Genomic DNA, 21896 nt, shown 5'->3' with positions numbered 1-21896 from the left:
CCGGCGGAGGCGCGGCGGCGGCCGCCAATAGCGAGTGGGCGGCTGCGCACGCGCGAGGTGGGCAGGCGCGAGGCCGGCAGAGACATGTTCCGGTGCGGCGCGGGCGGGGTGGCGCGAGCCCTGCGGCCCCTCAGTCCCGTGCCGCGGGGCCGTGCCGCCGCGGGTGAGTCGGGACCGGGCGGGCTTGGGGGACCCTGCCCGGGGCGCTGCCTTCGGAGGGGTTCCGTGAGCGGCGTTAGGCGGGAGGCCCCGCCGCTGGCTTCCGCCTCCACGCGGGTTGGGGCTTCCCTTCTCGTGGCGGCGCTTCCCCCCCCGGAACGGAGCTCCGTCCCGCTCTGCCCGCGGGCAGCACGCGGTAGAACCGCGGTTTCCAGCTCCGCAGCTCGCCCGGAGGGCTCTGGGCGCCCGTTAGCCGGGCAGACGGCACCCGGGCACCGCTAATGTGGAACGGGCTCCTCAGCAGCGCCGTTGGCGGCGAGGCCTCGCTCCGCTTCGTTTGCGGCCGCGGCTGGTGCGGTGCGGGCGCACCAGGAGCGGGAAGGGAAACCCTGAGCCCGGTGGAGCTGTTCGAGCCCCCGCGGTTTCGCTGCGGGGTTACAGCGCAGAGCTGTGCGTTTGGGCGAGGAGCTGACAGCAGAGCAGGAGCAGGAGCAGGGGAAGGTGTTTTCTGCATGAGGCAGAAGCACGTTCTGCAGAAGAGCCCGGCCGCTTAGGCCAGCTTCAGCTGCTGTGCAGCACAGTGCTCCCAGCAACCCCCGTGATGGCTCCGCTTAAAGATCTCATTGGGACGGGCGAGTCTGTGACAGTTACAGTGAAACCCAAAGTCAGAGCTGTGCAGGCACACGCTGTGTCTTGAGTGCCGGTGGCTGTCTTCACCTGGACACGCAAGCCCTGCTCCTTCTTTTCGTTTGGAAGGCCCTTTTCTCAGCAGAAGCCCCTCTCTGCTGGAGGTTCAACTCAGGGGAATGAGCTGTGCTGGCAAAAGGATTTTTTTTGCTGGGATAACTGTAGCTACGGCTTGTTCTGGCAAGGTTATGTTTGTCTTTGCTTGCATGTGGTGGAGCAAACAAACAGGGGAAGTTCAGGTGAGATACAAGGCAGAAGCTCTTCCCTGTGAAGGTGCTGAGGTGCTGGCACAGAGTGCCCAGAGAAGCTGTGGCTGCCCCGTCCCTGGCAGTCTTCAAGGCCAGCTTGGACGGGGCTTGGGCAGCATAATCTGGTATGAGGTGCTCCTGCCTATGGCAGGTGGTTGGAACTGGATGGTCTTAAGGCCCTTTCCAACCTGAGCCGTTCTATGGTTCTCTATGATGCTAAGTGCATCTTGAGTCTGGGGCCTGGAGGGGCGTGTGAGAGCAGCAAACGTGCAGTACCTGGGTATCTCTGATGTCTTCTCCCAGTAATGCGTAGCCTGAAGGCTTCTTCAGCTGGAGATACTCCTTCTAGCTTTCTAGTAGATGTTCCTGCTATTAATTTGCTCAGTGACTCTTTGATCTTGCAGGTGGTTTTGGTATCCACGGCTGCCTGGAGCTGATTGTTGTGGCAGGGAATAACTGAGCGCAGTCACTCAGATGTGGTGCTGGGCTTTTTAAAGCAGCACCTTGTTTGCTTTGGTTTCAGAAATGACTTCGTCTCTCAGTTTCAACCCATGCCCTTGTATTGATGGTGTTTGTGTTTTTCTCTAATGAACTGTGTTCCTCAGGCAAGTTGCTGCAGCGCTGGAGCGCTCCGGTGGAGCGGCAGCGGAGCATGCATGGGGCTGGCTCCAGCGTGCCGGGGGGCAGCAGCTCTAGTTCGGGTTTTGCCCTTGTTGTGGGCTTGTCAACATTAGGAGCGGGTGCCTATGTAAGTAGCAAGGTAGTTCATGGAAAGAAGCTGCCATACATCTCTCCTGTCAACCGTTTGCTCTATTTCAGATACCTTTATTTAGCTTTTTATTTCTACTGCTATATCTTCTTTCAGAAAACATCAAGGGGAGCTAACTAAGCTGGCTGGAGATTAACTTCTGATGAGAATTGGTTTTTAACTGTAATTTCAGTTACCTTTTAGGTTTCTTTGCTATGAAGGCACTCTTTTTTTTTTTTTAAACATACTATGACAAACCAAAGCTCTCCCTGTTGTATGTGCTCTTAGCATGTAGTTCAGGGAGAGTTGGATAGTAGATGTTTTTAATACCAAAGTGAACCATTCTTTGTGAGATCTCAATTCAGAACATCAGCGTTTAGTTTGTGAAAGTACACCAAATCAACCCCAAATTGGTGGCCATACACTTGTGTCCTGATCAAAAGATTCAGAAGGGTAAAACTTTGCTTGGAGAGTAAATCACATTCCCAGGCAGCTGAAGCCTAGCAGCCTTACCAAGGGATGGATGGTCCAAAGTTCACGTCATACAAATCTTTGTTTCAAAATTCCTTCTCGTAAAGGATCATATTTGATAAAAGTCCCGTCCTCATTTCTTCTAATGAAACTCCACATGAAGAAAGCTTCTGGGAAATAATTCACAGCACTTCACTGCACACAGGAAAGGTCTTTTCCTTTTCCTTTTCAGTCTTCCTTGCTGTGCCTTGCTGCCCTGTTTGACAAACAAGATAACTGAAATTACAAACCACATTCTGCTCTTCCCAAGTTCTGTTTAACCAAGAGTCCTTAATACTCAGCTCTTTCCCTCTCTTCTCTCTCGTTGCCTGTCTTCGCCTACAGTTTTGCAATGTCATCATCTAAGATGCCCTTCTAGATCACTGACGTCTTCAGGTGTTCCTGGCAAAGCTGGCAGCAACCTTTTGTTATACTTAATTGTAGGAGGAACAGTCACTGGGACAGGAGCTTATGTAAGACACTGAAATAAATGGGGTTTAATGGGGTGAGAGGGAGGAGGGAGGGAGGGCACCTTTCTGTGTGGCATTCCAACTTAGCCTTTTACTGTGTGCTCCGTGGCTTCAGATACTTAATTTCAAGGGACATTGTCAAGTAACAAGTTTACAAACCTGATAGTCTCAAAATTGTAGTTCTTAGTAGGAGAAATTGCCTTAGAATTAGCTTTTCCCTATCGAATAAATCTAAACCCCAAACCTGCTGCCTTTGATTTGTAACCATCAGAAAGGCACAAATTAACACATCTGATACCAGTACTGTTGGCCTACAAAAAAGGAAACAATCACCTAAATATGAGCGTGCTGGAGGAAAGGAAACAAAACTTGTCCAATGGGGTAATGTCTTCGGAGCAGAGCACAGAACTATTGCTCCGTTATAGCACATAGCTCTTTCTGGCTAGAAGGAGCTTGGCATTGTCCCTTTGGAAACAGGTATCCTGAAGACCTGATGTGACATTTTGCATGGGTACAATAGTCAGGTTTTTCAAAGGGATCAGACTTCATTTGCTGTGTGCTGCCCTTCACCTTGCTTAGCACTTCATGGTTCTGCTTGCAGAGGCAGAGGTAGTTTTGTTAACGTTGAATTTTATCTGCTTAAGCAAAAGGCTTTAAAATATCTTGATTCTACCAACACTAAGTTCCTGTTTTCTGATGTTTTTTGACCATGTTTCCATTCCCTGGATATGCTTTTGTCTGCCTGTGATCTTTTTCATGCCTGGCATTAGATTCCTCATCCTGTTTGAGACTCTTTGGTGTGGTATAGAACACCTAATTGTGGAGATGGGTAAGATGCAAAATGTCTGGGGAGTCAAAGATTTCAGTTCCCCAAAGGAATTTTGCTCAAATGCAGTTTGGATGTCAGGACCCTGGCTTAGCAAGCACTAAGTCGATGGCATCAGCTGCAGCATTACCAATCATGCCTTCACATTTAGGAGGCTTTTATTGCTGCTGGAAATGTCCCAGTTTTGATGTTCTGTCACAGTTCAGAATACAGTAAGTGGATAGGTGGTTGTGTTTCAGACTGTCTTGAGAAGGTATTTTTCTCTTTTATGAACACTGTAAAATGAAAGTTAACATCCTGCACTTATGCATTATTAGCAAGGCTAGGTTTTGCCTTAAAATTGTTTGCTTCCCTCTAATTTGTTAACTGTGGGGGCAAATATGCTTTGACCTGCTTCCAGCAGTCTCATTGTCCTTTGCTTTTCTAGATTAGCAGTGTTTTTTGGAAGTCAGCAAAAAAAGAACATTCCTTCCTTGTCTGTGCCACTAAACTGTGTCCCCAGGCATGCAGGTGATGCTCACACTGTGTCCCGGTTCAGCAGACACACAGGCAGCAGGTCAGCAGACCTGGGAAGCATTTCCAGCCAGAGGCTGTTGCCTAGAGCAGCCACAGTGTGTCTGAAGGGCACTGCCAACCTCGGTGATGTTACTGCTGTAACATCTGGCCTAAAGAAAGCCAGTGAGGTTGTTTGCTTGTTCTGCCCAGCTGCTTTTGAAGCTGGGGGCTGCTTTTTGCCTTGAATTTATCTTCCTGTTATGCCATGGCCTGGCTTGCAAATATCCTTGGAGTTGGATTGACTGCACTGCCATTGTGGTATCTGGTCCCTTTTGAAGCAGGTCTGCAGCAAGGTCGATTGCTTATGGAAAATGGCCATACAATTGAGATTCATCACACCATACGTAGAGCAAATTGTCTGCTGAGCACATTCCTCTCGCAGCTATACACACGTACCTTTATGAGCACTCCTTTCAGTGAGGTATATTTTGGTCCATGTGCTTTAATAAACAGCAGATGCCTTTTCTGAGCAAGCAGGATGGACAGATGCCTGGTGGGGGGGCAGAAGCAGCACGGTGCTTTGTTGCTCTAAGGTGCATAAGTTAAATATCCCCTTGTCCGTCTCCAGGTATATAAAACATTGCGAGAAAACAAAGAGCGATTCACCAGCCGGGTGACAACAATAACTAAGCGGTCTCAGCAAAAGGAATCGTCTCCTCCTGGTGCGTACGAGCCTGATGGTTCTGGGTTTGGGTCTGTTTGTCATAAGCTGCTAACTTGAGACCTCTAAAATAAATGGAACAGATCCCTTCTGAAAACAGATTAATGTAAGCTGCATGCTTATGCCTTCACAGCATTGTCATTCTCAGTGTACACTGCTGTTTGTGATTCCCATGTTTTCCCAGCATAGAAGATGGTGCTAGCTTTCCATGGCCCAGAACAAGGCTTTGCTTTACAGTTAATCATGAGGTTAAAGTAGGTTGTCTCTCAGGGCTCCTTCCTGCTGTTTGTGTCTTCTGTGATAAAAGAAAAGCGTTATCTCTGCTTTTGGCTTCTACCCTTACGCAGCCTGGCAAAGACACTGTGATTCCACAGGGATAATGTGGTCTGCCAGCGCAAAGTCCTCTGTGCTGTGCAACATTCCTGTCCCATGTAAAGTGGGCTGGGCATGTGAGAAGCAGCCTGCTTGGGCTGCATGTAGAGGGAGGAATTGGGGCAATTAGTGAGGCTCTTGATGCTTTGCAGGCTTTATGTGGAGCACAGGTTGCTCATGGAAGTTCTCTTGATTTATGAAATCTGTCTGAACCATTGAGCCGGAGGATTGTGTATTTAGTAATAACAGTGGCTTTAGGCCATAGAGCAGAGAGCTGGTATGTCACTTTACTAGGAAACCCACACAAAATGTCCAGCAGACAGGACAGAAAACTGATTGCTTTTGTTTGAAGGATGGAACATTTTTATTAGGGTTGAGGCTGGGGGACAGGCACAGCCTAAATGCTGAAGCAGAGGTCTTGGTAAGTCTATGTTTGTGGAGGCTCTGTCCCTTTGTAGTGGAGAGCTGGTGAATCCTGTGGCCTCCTTGGGTCAGCCCTGACCTGCAGCTTCTTCCCTGCAGTGTCCCTGTGCTTTGCTGAACTCAGCTGCTGTGTTCTCTTTCAGATGCAGATGCTGCTGCTCAGGGCAGAGCAGGTGAGTCTTGATGGTAATATTTAACTAACTTTTATTCCTGCATACGGTTTAACTGTGTGTTGCTTAGAGACAGGACCTGCATGTGGGAGGAAGCGCATCCTGCTAGGAACTCAAAACCTGGCCTTTCAGAATTCACATGGTGTTTTAGGGAACCTTCCTTTCTTACAAACCATTCCCTGAATGGCCAGTGCAGAGTTTTTTTCTTGCTCACAGTTGGTTTGTGGTTAAGGAAGACATGCAGCTGGATCAGACACTTTTCAGCTCCGGTTTTCCAAAGAACTTAAATTGTTTTCTGATTTGAATAACACCCAGGCCATGTCTCCTTTCCCGGTGTTCTGACTCATTTTTGAGCTTTGTCCCTCTTGTTAGCTCAACAAGGCACCATGTACCCTTGGCTCTCTAGCATATTGTTTGGCCAGAATAGAGGTCAAGCATGTTTTTGCTGTCCTGAATCTACTGTACAGAGAATGTCCTAATCTTATATGAAGCTTCTGAAATTGTGTATTGAATGCTGGAAATTCACGAAGACTTTGTGGGTCTTTGACTTTGCAACCACTTCTCCCAGCTCTGCACATGTAAGCAGCATTCTTAAACTGATCCATTCATAACAGGAAACTCTCTGAGAATCTGCGGAACAGGTAGCACAGGTTCACAGTGAGGCTTCAAACCTGTTAACAGGCTCTCCAAATAGTGATATTTCAAGCTGTTACATAGATCATTCTTAACATCCTAAACCAGAGAAAAGTAGATCTGTAAGAGAGGGGCTAAAGCCCTGCGATGAAAGCTGTGCTACAAGACTGTTCCAAAACTCTGCGACTGCCCCTGAGCTGAGCTGAGCAGATCTGGCTTAGAAAAGGTAGTTTGTTGAAAGCTGGCATTTTGGTTTGTGCAGGGAGCCAGCTTTGAAGCAGCAGCATGGTTCTTGGGAAGTATTTGGGGTGGGGAGTATTTGAGGGGCAGTTTGCCAAAGGAAGGCTGTATGGGAGAGGCATCTGGTGGCATACTGTTCTTTAGGGCTGGGCTGGGCCGTTTTCCCTGCTGAACTTGCAGTAAGCTGTCCAATCTGTCACCTGCAGCTCCTGGGGCTCAGCCTGAGGTCCCATCTCACGTTCCTTTCCTGCTGATTGGTGGAGGAACTGCTGCTTTTGCTGCTGCCAGATCCATTCGGGCTCGTGACCCTGGTGCCCGGGTAAGAGATGCCCAGAGCAGACTTGTGTGGATGACTGAATACTGTGCTTGCTTCAGAGCTTCTGTTGTGTGTTTTGCCATTTGCCTGGCATCTGTACACCTGCTGTGTTTAATGACCAATTAAAGGTGCTGATTGTGTCTGAAGATCCTGCCCTGCCCTATATGCGCCCTCCTCTCTCCAAAGAACTGTGGTTTTCAGATGATCCAAATGTGACAGAGACTCTGCGATTCAGACAGTGGAATGGCAAGGAGAGGAGGTATGTGTCACTGATGGGCAGCAGGGATGAGAGAGAGTACTTAAGGAAAAGCTGATGATCAAGCTGGTTTTGTGAGAGAGCCGTGGCAGACCCCAAAGTGCTGTGTGGACAAATCACTGGGTAGATTTCTGTGTCTGCTCTCTACAATGTCACTAGGCTGATCAAAGCGGGGACAGGGCACTGCATCCTGCATGCAGAGTGTGTTATTTTGCACTGGAGTAGCTGGCTGACCTTGGAGAGCCCTTGAGGTGCCACGTGGCTTCCCAGTGATGCTGAGATGTTACAAGTCGGGAGCAGACTGAAAGGTGTAGCCAGTGCTGCTGCACATGAGAGTTAGCTCAGAACTTAGCACTTCTTGAATCTTTCTGGGATTCCCTGAGACACACACCACCGCTGGCAGGAATCCTGTGAAATAATAAAGTAAGGGTGTAGGCTCACAATTCAGAGCAGAGCTCCAGGGACCCTGGATTGCATTTCATTTTTGTGATAAAGCCTTACTGATGAAACCCTTGAACTCCAACAATGTGAAGACCCTAATTCTTAAAAGCAGATAAAAAAGAATTCTGGTGCTTGTTAGAGATGCTCAGAGGTGGTGTGTTGGTGTTATTGGTAATTGCTGGTATCGCAAAGTGGAACCCATTTGATAATGGATCTTGTTTCAGTATCTATTTCCAGCCGCCGTCATTCTATGTACCTGTCCGTGACCTGCCTTATGTAGAAAATGGTGGAGTAGCAGTTCTCTGTGGCAAGAAGGTGGGTACAACAGAAGCTGCTGTTCCAGCATCATGCAGCTCTTGCCAAGCAGAGCCTCTGCTTGAAGCTGAAACAAGTGCAGGTGGTGTGGAGGGTTGGCTGAGGAGGAGAACGTGTACAAGTTTGGGGGAAGTGTACGTGATGAAGCAGGGACTATGTTCATCTTAAGGACATGGTTTGAAGGCAGGATAAGCTATGAGGAGGAGTAGTGGGCTGAGGGAAGATGAGGAAGAGGGAAGGATAAGTCTAAGGTTTGAGCATGGGACAATATGTAGAGCCTTAGAGCAGGGTGTAACAAAATGTGAGCTAGGCTATATATGTCAGGGGTGAGGTAAGGAGAGCAGAGTGATCAGAGCATTGAGTTATAATGTGGGCAAGGACATTGTGCAAAAGCAGTAGGAAGGTGGAAGAGTTTATGGTGAGGCTTCTAATATATTTGTGCCCTCGTTTTTTTATATCTTGCTAAAATAAGGCTTCAGTGAGTCCTGTTACTGTTACCTCAGGTGTCCAAGTCCATTTCTTAGAGCCTGGGAAGATCAGCTTGATCTGTGATGGCTGTCAAAGAATTCCTACTTCTGGTCTTCTGCCCTCCTCCCCCCTGCCCTAAACCTAAAAGTGTGAGAATGTAACTTCCAAGTTTGCTTTTCTAATCAATAGTCTGTGCAGTTTAACTCCCTACAGTGCACGGGTGTTTAATTTTGCAGGTTGTACATATGGATGTTAGAGGCAACACAGTGAAACTCAGTGATGGTACCCAGATATCCTATGACAAATGTCTAATTGCTACTGGTAAGCTGTTGGGGTTTTTCACTTTTTGTTCTTTGTCTTGTGCCAGCCTTTTTAGTTCAGTGGCATTTATCTGACAAGGAAATTTCTGCAGTATGCCAAATACTTGGCAGAGCAGTCATGTGAAGGACAGTCATAGACAGCCATGCTTTGGGTTTTTCACCTGCCTCACAAAAGCCAGCTTCTCTGGGATGTTCACAGCTTTGCCTTGTGAAAAGCAGCAGGAAAGGAGGAAAAGGTGACTTCCGTAGCAGCTCAGTAAAGGAACTCCTGTACAGGCCAGCTTCAGGTCCTGCCTATGGTCTTGTGTGGTTCAAGTGGCATTGGCTGTCTGCAGTTAGTGGAGCAAGGTGTACAGCATCCCATCTTTTTCTGTGGGTGACTGCTGGGTCACCTACTGCTCCACACAGAAGGTCTTTCATGTTAAAAACCCAGATGGCAACAGGGAACAGAGCATGTTGTAGCAGTTTGGAAAGCACCATCATGATTAAAGATAGCTCTGCATTGTCTGGATAGCCAGTGACATGGCCATGGTGTCATTAGTCTTTTTCTCCTTGTCCTCAGGTGGTTCCCCAAGGAATCTTCCTGCCATTGAAAGAGCAGGGAAAGATGTACAGCAAAGGCTGACGCTGTTCCGAAAGGTAATGTCCAGCAGCTGCTGTCGTGGGGTGAGGTTGAAACAACAGAGCCATGGATGCTCCTGCTTGGGGTCCAGGACAGCTGTGCCTTGGCTGCTGCTTCCCTGGGCTGGTAACCAGGAGTCTGTTATTCATTTCTTTTCCCAAGGCAGCTAAACGGGTGGAGTCTACCTGAGCACTCCCCTGCTTGCCTCAGGCCTGAGAGCTGCAATGATGTGATTGTTGGGGTTTTTTTGTCTGGTGGCTGGGTTGTTTTTTTTTTTAGTTTCCCTCCTGTATGACTTTGCACCTTCCAGGCCTTTTAACACCATGAGCAGTGTACGCTCTGCAGGGCAGTCTGGCCTCTGAGCAGCGAGTGCCTTCAGGAGTGTGGGGAGACACAGGAGCTGGCTCAGTGCTCAGCCTGCCACCCCTCAGGAATAAGTGCGTGCCACGATTCTGCAGCACGGAGGCAAGAGGTTGGCCTTTGGCCTGAGACATGACAGAGGCTACTCATGCTCTGCAGTTGAGCTGAGTGTGAAGTTGAGCATCTGTCTTAGCTCTTGAACTGAGTTAGATGGTTTTCCGATGAGCTGATAAACTGATATCCCTGCCTGCTTTGTGGTATTTCTTCACCTTCATCCCATGCCCTGGGACGAAGTGAATAAAAGACATGGCATTTAGTCAGTGGTCTCCTGATTAGCTGTAGAGTTGTTTTTTGCTGACAAACTGCTTTTCTTGAAAACACGGTACTGGGGACAGGTATGCAGCCCTTTCCTTGGTCTAGTTCAGGGAATAAATCGGGAATAAGAAGCCAACTGGGAACTTTCTGCTCTTTGCTGGACTTACCCTAAGGTCTGATCTGCTCAGTGTAGGAAGGGAAAGACGTATGACATGAGCTGTGGCATCTTGTAGTACTGTTTGGGCTGTAGTACATTTGCATCTAGAAATTTAGTTGTAATTGCTGTTGGAAGTTAGGGGAAAATGCAGGAATCTGAGATTACCTGGACAGGGAAAAGGTAGCACAAACATTAGGAAGCCAGAGAGGTTTTTTCATGTGCAGTAAACAAAGAGGATGAAGGAGAAGCAAATCTCCCTTTCTAATTTGGGGAGAGAGCTGCTCTTATTACAGGAGAAATTGGAGAAAAATGCCTTCTGCTGCCATTCCTGTTTGAGGATATTTGAAATGTCTTCTTTCAGATTGAGGACTACAAAAAACTGGAAAAGATTTCAAGAGAGGTCAAGTCCATCACAATCATTGGTGGTGGCTTTCTTGGCAGTGAGCTGGCCTGTGCGCTGGGAAGAAGAGGTAAGTGTGCTGCTGTGGGCAGTGTGGCTTCAGCTGGCACCTTGACAGAAGTGACAGACACTGCATGTAAGCAGCCTAACGTTGTAAACTCCATTGTCCAGCTGCTGATTTTTTGCACAGACTCGTCTGCTTGAAATGACCCTGTTGCACACGTGTGGTGTTGGCTGTATGGCCTGACCTAGTTTTCCATTTTCTCTCCCATTAGTTGTCAAGCAGCCCCTGGCCACAAAGAGGTTTGTCAGTCGGGCTCCCTATGAGACCTGAACATGCTGCAAAGTCATTCCACCCTGTAAAAGTTATATTTGTTCTCTCAATGCTAAAAGCCACCTTGAAACTGGCATTTCAGAGAGGCCATGAGCAACTGGATTCTTACTGTCAAGTGTGTGCAGCTTTGAGTAGTGTCTTAATGGCAGTTTTCTGATACGGGAAGTTTTCTCCAGCACAATATGCATTTGACTTGGAAGTCTGCTGTCTGTGACCCTGGAGTTTGTAGGTGTATGGGAAACAGTGGTCAGTCACTTTCTGACTACTGTGAGAAATCTGGGAGCCAGAATTCCCCATTTCAGAAACTTCTGTCAAGCTCTTTGCATAAAGTCAAGTCCTGAATCTGTACTGCTGCTCTTTAGCCATAGGTTGTAAACCTCTTTGCATTCCTTTCAGCACGAAGCAGAGGCCTGGAGGTGATTCAGCTGTTTCCAGAGAATGGCAACATGGGCAAAGTCTTGCCAGAATATCTGAGCAACTGGACCACAGAGAAAGTCAGAAGAGGTAAAGCTGTACTTCAGGGTTCCTCCTCAGAGAGTGGTAGAGCTGTGGTGTTTAGGCCAGTGGGTGTTGTTTAGCTGTTCTCTGTGAGATACAGCTCTCTGCTTGTCTGCTGGTGCAGCCTCAGGAAGACCAGGTCCCTGAGGTGGCTCAGCTGCAGAACAGAACAAGCTGCAGTTCAGGCAGCTTGGGTAGTGCAGAGCTGCCATGAATATCTGGCCTCTTAGATGTTCCTCTGGGAACACCAAGCACACATGTGTGCTGATGCTGGTGAGGTTTTCCCTCTGGCTGTTTCTGCACAGAATGATCCCTACTGCATATTTGCGAGTTACTTTAACAGCTTCTGTGATCTGGAACCGAAGTTGTCTTACAATAACTGCCTTGTTATCTTCTGAGTTGCTCTAGCCTCAAATCATTCCACTTCGTACAGCCTAGTGCAGTCATCTTAGAGTCACTTTGAGAGCAGGGTTGTGTAGCCCCATGCATACAGCTTTGTAAGGCCAGCTGCTCTGGTGTTAGCTCAGAACGCCCCTGGCATCTGAGATACCTTTTCCCCATTTGCTATATGAAATGCAGAAAATATTCCTGTGCATTGGTAAGTGGAGTGGAGATCAAGGGAGAAGGGATGTAGCTGGGCTATGGATTGCAAGCGCTGATAACCCACAGGTCTGAGTTACTTTGTGGAAGCTGCCTTGTCAGGCCCATTGTTCTGGCTTGTGGCAGAGCAATAGGTAATTGAATGTCCTTAGTGCCTGAAAGGCTATCTTGGGGAGTTCTTTTGAGTGTTACCTTGTCATCGTATGATACATGTACTTTTGATTGCCATTTAAGTAGCTCTTTCAAACTTTTCAGCTGGCTTTCTTATGCTTTGCTCCAAACTGGAGTGGCAAAGGCCACAGAGATAAGGTGGCCTTTCTTGGTGCCTAGCCCGAGCCCCTGTTCTGCCTGTGTTTTCACCAAGGACCCTCCTTCAGCTGAAACCAGTCTCCCCCTGAGTGAGCAGTCACATTCCCTGTGTTTGCTTCCAGAGGGTGTTAATGTCATGCCCAACGCCGTGGTCAAGTCTGTCTCTGTCTCTGGCAAGCGGCTGGTGATTAAACTGAAAGATGGACGAAAGGTAAATTTAAAACAGGGAGAGGGCCAAGTTTGCAGGAGCACTGAGAGAATTGAGATTCTAATTATGAACCCCCAAACAGGTGGAGACAGATCACATTGTGGCTGCAGTAGGGCTGGAGCCTAATGTGGAGCTGGCCAAGTCAGCTGGGCTGGAGGTGGACTCTGACTTCGGGGGGTTCAGGGTGAATGCAGAGCTGCAGGCACGCTCCAATATCTGGGTGGTGAGTACGTGCGGAGGAGGTTTGTCTGCTGGTCCTGTGATGCAGTTGGACCACACAGAGTTACGGGGGTTGATGTATCCAGGTTAGGTGAATAGGGCAAAACATCACAAGTGTTGAGACCACTTGTACCACAAACCCTGCCAGCAGCCATGGAGGCTGTTTGTGCACCACAGCATGCTTTGTGCTGTGGGAACAATGGTGCGAGTGTTCTAAGTTGTGCTGTGTAAGAGGAGTTGGGGTAACCTAAAGATACCATGGGTTATTCTACTCTGTAAGAGGGGTGGGAGTTGACTTCAGTTCTTCTGGAAAAATGTACCTGATAGTCTTTATTTTTTGAAAGATTGATGAAAAATGCTGAAAAAACAGGACTTGTGTGGCTTGGGGAGTGGGATACAGCAGCAGTGGTGGTTGGGATTTGTTAGATATTCTTGGTCCATATTTCCACTTTGTTCTCTTCCCAGTGCCATTTTTTGGTTGTGATTAGTTTAAGCTTTCAATGTCAATGTTCAGCCCTCACTGAATGATTCTTTTTAAGGCAGGGGATGCTGCCTGCTTCTATGATATCAAACTAGGTAGGAGACGTGTAGAGCACCATGATCATGCTGTTGTGAGTGGAAGGCTGGCTGGAGAAAACATGACAGGAGCTGCAAAGCCCTATTGGCATCAGTCCATGTTCTGGTAATGTGATTTCTTCTTTTGGTATTTCTTATTTGGTCTCATTGAGGAGCTGTGACAAGATACACCTTGTAAAGGTTTCTGCTTCTTGAGTGCAGCAAAGCTACTTCAGCAGATAGCTTGTACAGCTGATTGTTCCCAGAAGCACAGGGAATGGGAAGGGATTGAACATCTGCTGCTCTGCCCTGACCTTTCCAGAATAGTTTTCCTTCCTGTGGATCCCCATTTCTCTGAGCAGCCTCTTCCTGCAGAGCAGGCTGATTTGCAGGTTGAACTTAGTAGCAGCTTTTCTGTTAAAATGATCTCGCGTTCCTCAGCACGGTCTGTTGGTGTTGACTGTTTTGCACCACTGCTGATTACCTGAACCGATGCTTCAGTAGCAATGCACAGCTGCATCCAGGAGCATTTATGTGTTTATTGTTTTCCAGAGCTATGGAGAAAATAGGCTGTTCTGCTGTATGTTTTGGAACACACATTCTTTTTAAAACAAACGAAAAACCACACACAAAAAGAATCCCAGAGCTGAAGATCAGAAATGTAAGGTTAGCAGGAGTTTAAATATGGGGAAAAGTTTTACTTTACTTGGAGAAATCTCCTCAAAAATAGTTATTTATGACTTGCCATCATTTACCTGAACACTTGGTTCCAGAGTCCTGCATGGACTCTGGAGGAGTTTCCCACTTCTCTTTTAACCACAGCCACAGAAGCATTCATTTCAGCTGGGTGGTTTTCTTCAGGACACTTGCCCATGACACAGATGTAGGTGATGGGGGATCGTGAGTTGCAGTAGTGTGTTCTGTTGGTAGGAGTTACCCTGGGGGCTTGCCAGCCCCCACCAAGTGACACTTCCTGCTCCTGGACTCAAAACATGGCATGTGGCAGGAACTCCTCGTACATTTGTTCAGGATCCTTTTTGAGTTCTGACTTACCCACTGCTGGGAGCCAGGTCTGGTTAACTGGCACATTACTGGGATTCCTTTCTGTAAGCCCAGTCTGGAGGACTCTGGCCAGGAAGTTCATGATGCGCACATGTAAGAGACCCGTGTTGTTTTGTGTAATGCATCCATTTCCTCGGCATAGTTGGGAACACTTTTGACACTTACACAATAAGTGTACTTTCTGGGCCCCAAACCAGAGCTGCTTTGACTCCTGCAAGCACCCCAGTGCATATTCAGCAGGTGCCGCATTCAAGGAGTGACAGCCACATGTTCTCGTTAATCTTCTCTAAATGCTCTTTCTGAAATACACTCAATAATTGTCTGTACTGCAAAATCTGGTGCTTGTAACAGCATAGCCAGAAGTTGGATTAAATAATCTTACTAGGACCTGGAGAAACACTTGCTTCTGCTCCAGCTCCATGTTACAGTGGTACTATGCAAGCAACACAGAAGTTTTAGCAAGTACCTATGAGCTGTATCCCAATGGCCATGACTGAGTACTGAGGTCAGATGTCTGACTTCCTAAAGAGCCAAGATCTATGCAGCTCCGGGAAGCCACCCCTTAAGTATTTGAGGTTCTTGTTTGTTGAATCAGAAAGTGATGGCCTCAGACTTGCTGTATCTTCACTGCTTGTTCCACCCTAGCGTATGCAGAAGAGATAGTGTCAGTTAGCCTGCACACCCCGACCCTCCTGCCCAAAGCTTTGGGGCTGGATGCATTTGCCTTGTGTTTGTCTCGCTAATGCTTCAAATGATTTATTAATTTTTTTCCCCTCCTTCATTCCTAGGAGTGATCTGGGCCCTAATGTGGGGTACGAAGCCATTGGCCTTGTTGACAGTAGTTTGCCAACAGTAGGAGTCTTTGCTAAAGCAACAGCGAAAGACACACCGAAAAGTGCAACAGAGCAGTCAGGTAGGGCTGTAGTTGCGCTTGGGAGCTGTTGGCAGGGGATGGAAGGTTTTGGGTCTCTGCAGTGGCCACAGATTCAGGCTGATCATACTGTGGAGCACTAAGAGACATCAGTCTGTTTCTTTTCTAGATCAAGCTTTAAAGGCTGGTTTTGATATTAAATGTCTCCAAGAAGACACTTACCATCTCAGTTACCAACATTTTTTTCTCAGGGAAGCTTAGTTTCCTCTATCTCCATAAAATAATCAGGTTTTGGACAAAAGAGATTGTGTGGATCTAAGCATCTTTATTTTGCGTATGCTGCCTAAAGAGATGCCATTTAGTGAAAGAAGTTGGGAATTGTCAGGGTTGTGCTTCAGGTTAGGATTGCTTCATTCTCCTGTTATTGAAACCTTACTTTTGCTGTATACACCTCAAAGGAAAATGCCTCAGGCTGTTACAGAACCTCACTCTTTAGTCTGCTTTCACAATCACAGCAAAAAGCTGCTGCTTTTTTCTGCACTGGATGTTCGCTATCTCATATCTTTGCATTAGGGACGGGTATTCGATCAGAGAGTGAGACAGAAGCAGAAGCCTCAGAAGTTCACGTTTCTCCAAGCTCTTCACCAGCGCCTCAAGTTCCAAAGCAAGGAGAAGACTATGGCAAAGGTGTCATTTTCTACCTCAGGGATAAAGTTGTGGTTGGAATCATATTGTGGAACATCTTCAACAGGATGCCTATTGCTCGAAAGGTCAGTACAGGACTAGTGTGCTGAACAGGGAGGCTTGCTTAGGTCAGGGATTTTCATGCGTAAAAATCAACCTACCAATTGAAAATTAGGATGAATAAATGCAGATGCTGTGTCTGGAACAGTGCTGTGCAACATCCAATGGTAGCCCTGCCTCAGGTGAATTATGGGAGATGTCCTTGTGCTTTTCTCCATGTTTGTTCAAAAGTCTTACAAAAAACAACTTGAGTCAGGTTTATATTTCAAGCCTTGCCTTTGCAGGGCTGAAATTTCAGGCCTGTAGTAAGTACAGGCAAGAATCACAATGGGCTGAGCATAAGCATGAAATGTCCTATCTTTGTTCTACTTTTTCTGATGTACAAGTGTCTAAAATAATCTTAAACTATCATCCTAGATACCCTGCCATAAAAAGTCAGGGTAGGTGCTTAGCCTGTCTCCATCCCCCATAGTCAGTCTCCATCCTCCAAGGTAAGATCAGCTATACTTGGGTCACTTGTTAACATCTGGAGAATTTCAGTAGTTTGAGAGATTCCATATCATCTCCAGGTGATCTGTCCCAAAATGAGCTATTCTTAGTGGTGGAAGTTTCCGTTGGTACCTAATCAGAAGCTTTCAGGATGCACTTTAAACCTGTTACTACTTCCATCCCCATGAAAGAGATCCTTTCCTTCCTTCCTGTAGCAGCCATTCCTCTAAATCAGTGGGCCAAGTGTGTATCTTGCCCTCTCCATCTCATCATCTAAAAGGTAGGTTTGCAAGTTTAAGCCACTTACATGGGCCCCTCTAAGTCATGCAAAGAGCCAAGCTGGCTCATTTTCTCAGAGCTGAGATGAACCACTTGTTGAAGGTACTTGTTCTTCAGATCTGTAAAGGGAAACCTAGGCATCAAAGAAATCCTACAGGAGTAGTGAGATTGTTTCAACTCCAGCCTGTAGGCTGATAATAATGTGTTTAAGACTCCCATATAAATTTGGCTGTAGTAAGTACTGGTGTGTTCCGGACTGCCTAAGTTGTCATCAGCAGAGCTTCAGAGATCTAAGGAATTCATTGTGTTCATGGGTGACAGGTACAGCCTTGCAGCACTGGTACTTGAAAGTATGTGCAGGTTTTAATGTGTTCTTCCTTCCATCAGATCATCAAAGATGGGGAGGAGCACGATGATCTCAATGAAGTAGCAAAGCTTTTCAACATCCACGAAGACTAAACTCTGGAAAAGAAACACCAAAATAGGTGTGAGTCGGGCAGGGGGGGCCACTGTCTGTGTGCACCCCTTCACCTCAGACACTCTCCTCTGAGTACATGAGAATATTTCCAGTCACCTACAGTTCTGATGTTTGCACCAATAAAGTCAGACTGTTCTAAGTTAAATAACTTTGTCCTGTAGCTGTGCATTGCTGGCTTTGAAAGGGGGAAGTATGCTGCATGCTGTTGCCAGGTTTTCCTTCCTGTAGGTAGCAGAGAAGCTTGTGAAGCAACCTCTTTCCTTGCAGCACTTCCCAGCTGCTGAGCTTGCAATCCTGCTGGCTCTTGGCAGCACGTGTTGGCCAAGTAGGAAGAGCGCATCCGGATGGGATGAAACTGTGTGATGCACTGGCTCCCACGTCAGCTGGCTTTTGAAGCCCAGTGCGTGCGGCAGCCCAGTGACCAGAATGAGACGGATGTGAGAATAAGGAGTGAGGCTAGGAGTTGCTAAGGCCAGAGATAAGGAACTAAACTATGGGAGCTATGGAGGAGGTGTACTTGTGCATGTTTGGAAAGCACAGGCTGAACTGGGTGGGAAGAGCCAGTCACAGGAGGTGCTGAACCCAGAGGTATAATGATGTCAGGAGCATGTTATAGGCACACTAGCCTCCAACAGATCTAACTTGGGATTTGTTAGCGGTGCACACCAATCCAGCAGGAGCTGTGGCAGGTGGCATTCCACCTGCCAGCCCCTACCCTGCCCCTGCCAGCACTGGGCTGTGGGAGATGTGGGCTTGGGTCCCTAACCAGCATGACAACACAGGAGCAGACACTCTGTCTGCCACCATTGGTGACAATGGCAGCCCAGCCACCACTTCAGTCAGAGGGAGCTGTCAGCAGGTGCTGCAGGCTGCTACCTGTGACAGGGAGCCAGGGACCCCGCCAGCAGCCAGTGGCACGGCAGGAGCCAGCACACAGCAGGGCTGCAGGGACACCAACAAGAAGAGGCACCGTCCGTGCAGCCAACAGCAGCAAGGCCCCAGCCACTCAGCACACACTGAGGAGCGCTGGGCAAGCGGCAGAGCCCCTGTCAGCAGCAGGCAGGATGGGCAGCCTCAAGAGCAAGTTGCTGGGGCTGCAGCAGAAGGTGCTTCCTCAGTGTCTGTCCCCGCTGCCCCGCATCAAGACTTCAGAGCAGCCAAAAAGCAGCTCCCTGCCCAGAGCTCCTGGGAAGCACCGGGCACCTCTCCCTCCTATTGCCCCGGCACGAGGTCCCCATCGCTCTGGCAAGCAGGAGGCAGCAGCACAGGGACAAAGAAGGGCACCTGCCCCGCAGACGACCAGAGCAATGGATGCCGCTTTGGAGGCCACAGCCATGAGCAAAGAGAGGAAGTCTCTGGCTCTACCTGTGGCTGCAGTCCCGGAAACCAAGAAGAGGCCTGTGGAACAGAAGGGCACAACCAAAAACCTGCATTTGGCGATTGTGGCAATGCCACCTGCAGCAGTTGAGTCTCCTGTGGCTGCCAAGCCTCAGGGGGAGCACAACAGAACCATTGCCTCCCCAGCAGTGCACGAAGGGGAAGATGCAGCTTCACAGAGATCCCTGGGGCAGAGGCTGGGACACCGCACCTTGCCCCAGGACCAGACAAAGGAGGTGCTGCTGCTTCTCCCCCAGCACCTGATAACCAAGGCACATGTGGCTGGCACCAGGGATCCTGAGGTGCAGGAGGCAGGTGCCTCTCTGGGGCTGAGTGTGGGAGAGAGATTCATGGTGCTCCCCATGACTGAGCCCCTGAAGGAGCAGGAGAGGAGCAGTACGGCCCGCAGCAGGCCAAAGCTTGACAGGCAGAGGAGACCCAGCCTGAGTGGGCTGCTGGACGGCCCTGAGGAAAGGGAGCTCCAGCTGCAGGACAGTGAGGGGCAGGGTTCCTCCCTGAGACAGAGAGGGGTGCTCAGACACAGGCAGGTGAGTGCCAAGGAAAGGATGGGACAGCAGCGGGGGATGACCCTCCCTCTGCGTACGGACAGCCGCTGAGCTGCAGCACACTCATCCCTTGCATCCCAGTTGTGTGATTGCAGGAGGAACTCGGGACTTAGAAGGAAGAGGAGGAGAAGGACCAAGAATGGGAAGAGGACAAACAGCTGTCCCAGTTGCAGGATGTTACCAACTGCAACATCTGGATCAAAGTCTTGGTCCTAGATCGCTGCCAGGCCCCTCCCATGGGTCCCCAGGAGGGGGAAGAATATGAAGAAGCAACAGCAGCTTCTCCTTTGGATCAGAAATCTCTGCAGCAGGTGAGTGCCATGCATGTGGCCGGCACCAGTGATCCCAAAGTGCTGGAAGCAGCCCAGATCCCAAAGCGCGTGTGCCAGGGACATTGCTGGTGCTCCCTGTGCCATCCCTCTCACATTCCCTCTCCCCTGCCTGTGGTTTTGCTCTCCTGTCCTGCACCCCTCCACTGAAGCAGCACGGAAGAGCAGCCCGTGAGGGACCTCTCCAGTGAGCAGCCACCAGCAGCAGCCCCAGAGCCCAGGTGATGGGCCACTGCATCACCCAGCCCTGGCACTGGTCACAGGGCAGCAGGGGAGAAGGCAGCCCACGGCACAGCACCCACACAGCTACCTGCAGCCCTGAGAGAGACAGGCCTGGGGAGAGCTGTCAGCTCCTGATGTTCTGCTGTGTGTTTACAGGAGCCAGAGGACTTGAGAGAGGATGAGAAAAATTTGTTGAGGACATTGAAAACTTGCTGTCCCCAGTGCTTATTATCATCATATATAATAACTTGGTCAGCCCCTCACAGCCAGAGCTTTTCCAGGCCCCCCCACATGGGTCCCCAGGACGAGTCCATCTCCCCCAGCAGCGGGGGCACGGATGCAGCAGGAGGGGCAGCCGGACACCTGCAGAGTGTGTCTCCTGCCACAGCTGGTCCCACAGACACCGAGTCAGCAGCTCCTACCCTGGCTGAGCTGCTGAGGAAGAACAGCACCGCGCACCTCTAGCTGCTGTGGCACAAGAGCAGGAGGAGGCACCGGCATCAGCCTCCCTTGGCTTTTTTGAGCAGGGGCAAAAGCAGAGGCATTTGCCCTGCTCAGCCCCACTGCCTGTGAGTTGGTTCTACGCAGAAAAGCAGAACCTCAGGAAGAGCCCAGCATGGATGAGCAGCAGACAACAGCACAGGCCCAGAGAGAGGCACCTGCCTCACAGAGGGTCACAGTAACCAACAGAGCTATGCAGGTCTTATTCAGGCGCAAGGTGAGGAGAGCACCAAAAAAGCATCAGGGGGAGGCCAGCACAGCCATTGCCTCCCCGCCATTACACGAGATGAACTGGCAATGCCACCCGCCAGTGTTCAGGACACCAAGGATGAGCCAGGTGCGTCCCTGAGTCAAGTGGCACCAAGGCTAGGCCGGGAGCAGCGTGCACAGGAGTTCGGCTGTGCCCGTCCTCCCCTCCCTGGGCGAGGGCTGAAAGCCTCCAGTGGAAAGTCCCTGGGGGAAGCCCTCGGTGGTGGGTGGCAGCAGGAGCTTGCCCAGCCCCATGCCTACAGCTCTCCTTTCCCCACAGGCATCGCCACCCTCCCGGACACAGGCGCAGCCCAACGGCGACGACCATCTCGCTTCAGAAGGGTGCTGACGGCTCTGCGCAGGGCTTTCCGCTGCTCCTGCCTCAGCCCGAAAGTGCAGGAGTAGAGCCCCACTGCCAACAACACACCCGAGGGAGCTGCACTGAGGCCATCGTGCTGCAGCCTGCACTCGCTGTGGACACGTTCCCAGACCAATAAACCAGATCCCCATCCCCGCAGTGCTCGCCTCTGCCTGGTCCCTCTCAGGAGAAAGCTGGGTGTAGGCAGGGTGCACCCTATTACAGCTCTTTCCAAGCTGCTTGTGCCCTGTCACCGCCTGTGCCTGCTCTAGGCTGGCAGCATTCCCATCCTCCCTCACTGCCCCATTGGCTCACGCCATTCTGCAGGGAAAGCTGCCTGCGGCAGGCATGGGACAGGGAAAAAGGAAGAAAAAGCAGGAGCCGGTGTCCTGATGCAGGTTTTTTTTTCTGTACATCAGTGTTTTTGACAACACAGCCTGTTGCTGTTTATAATAAAACAGAAATCAGAAAGAGCAACCAGAGTACACACCCAAAGGCAAAAAAACCCTTGGCTTACACAAGGTGCTGCCAGGCCATCAGGAGGGGAGGCTGGCGGCTGGATTCCAAGGGAAAAGAAGGGGTAACACCTGCCCTGGCCAGGAACAAACACAACACAAAGGAAAAATGAACCAGCAGAAAAAGCCCACCCAATGCTCCCACTGCGGAGCAGAGGAGAGCCAGAGAAAGCAAGATTGTCTCGTCCTCAGTCCTGTTAGCACCTGTACAATAAAACTGTACCATCTCCCGGGAGCGGCGCGGCGCCTTGCCCGCTCCCTCCCAGAGAACTGCTCGTGGTGACACTGGAGGGGAGCAGGGAGCAGGCCAAGGCTGAGCAGGCACCGCAGCGGGCACTGAGGGGGCTTCTGCAGTGGCCAGAGCCCCCATGGCAAGAAGCTGCCGGGGAGTGTGGGTGTGACGGCTGCCAGGGAGCGGGAGCAGCAGCACAAAACAAATGAGATGGAGGAAGGAGCCTGGT

General features: G+C 49.6%; 1 protein-coding gene across 3 annotated transcripts; it reads left to right on the top strand.

Moving 5' to 3' along the window:
* The first annotated feature begins 13 nt into the window (after positions 1–13).
* On the top strand, positions 14–17466 carry AIFM1 (apoptosis inducing factor mitochondria associated 1). 3 transcript variants are annotated; one of them, XM_061445543.1, is made up of 17 exons: positions 14–163; positions 2698–2825; positions 4772–4865; positions 5803–5832; positions 6909–7021; positions 7147–7277; positions 7940–8030; positions 8735–8819; positions 9381–9457; positions 10634–10742; positions 11403–11510; positions 12536–12624; positions 12704–12844; positions 13380–13522; positions 15246–15370; positions 15902–16098; positions 17228–17466. In XM_061445543.1, exons 1-17 carry the CDS (start codon positions 85–87, stop codon positions 17297–17299), a joined length of 1812 nt encoding a protein of 603 aa, XP_061301527.1. In that variant the 5' UTR covers positions 14–84; the 3' UTR covers positions 17300–17466. The 3 variants fall into 3 exon arrangements, 2 of the variants coding, with proteins under 2 accessions (XP_061301527.1, XP_061301526.1); XM_061445542.1 differs by lacking the exon at positions 2698–2825 and adding an exon at positions 1700–1842; XR_009741912.1 differs by lacking the exons at positions 2698–2825; positions 15902–16098; positions 17228–17466 and adding exons at positions 1700–1842; positions 13948–14061 and having other exon boundaries at positions 15246–15376.
* The last annotated feature ends 4430 nt before the right edge of the window (positions 17467–21896 follow it).

This window comes from Pezoporus flaviventris, unplaced genomic scaffold (assembly GCF_033815535.1).
Source record: "Pezoporus flaviventris isolate CSIRO_AGI_PZ_B2104156 unplaced genomic scaffold, CSIRO_AGI_Pfla_v1 ptg000005l, whole genome shotgun sequence".
NCBI lineage: Eukaryota > Metazoa > Chordata > Aves > Psittaciformes > Psittacidae > Pezoporus > Pezoporus flaviventris.
This window is presented reverse-complemented; position numbering and strand designations above follow the sequence as displayed.

What these genes read in the sequence shown, in the direction of transcription:
- AIFM1 (XM_061445542.1), top strand. Translation starts at nt 85, where the DNA reads ATGTTCCGGTGCGGCGCGGGCGGGGTGGCGCGAGCCCTGCGGCCCCTC. An exon ending in GGCTGACGCTGTTCCGAAAG is followed by an intron (nt 9,458 to 10,633) that starts GTAATGTCCAGC and finishes GTCTTCTTTCAG; the next exon opens with ATTGAGGACTACAAAAAACT. An exon ending in CTGTGCGCTGGGAAGAAGAG is followed by an intron (nt 10,743 to 11,402) that starts GTAAGTGTGCTG and finishes CATTCCTTTCAG; the next exon opens with CACGAAGCAGAGGCCTGGAG.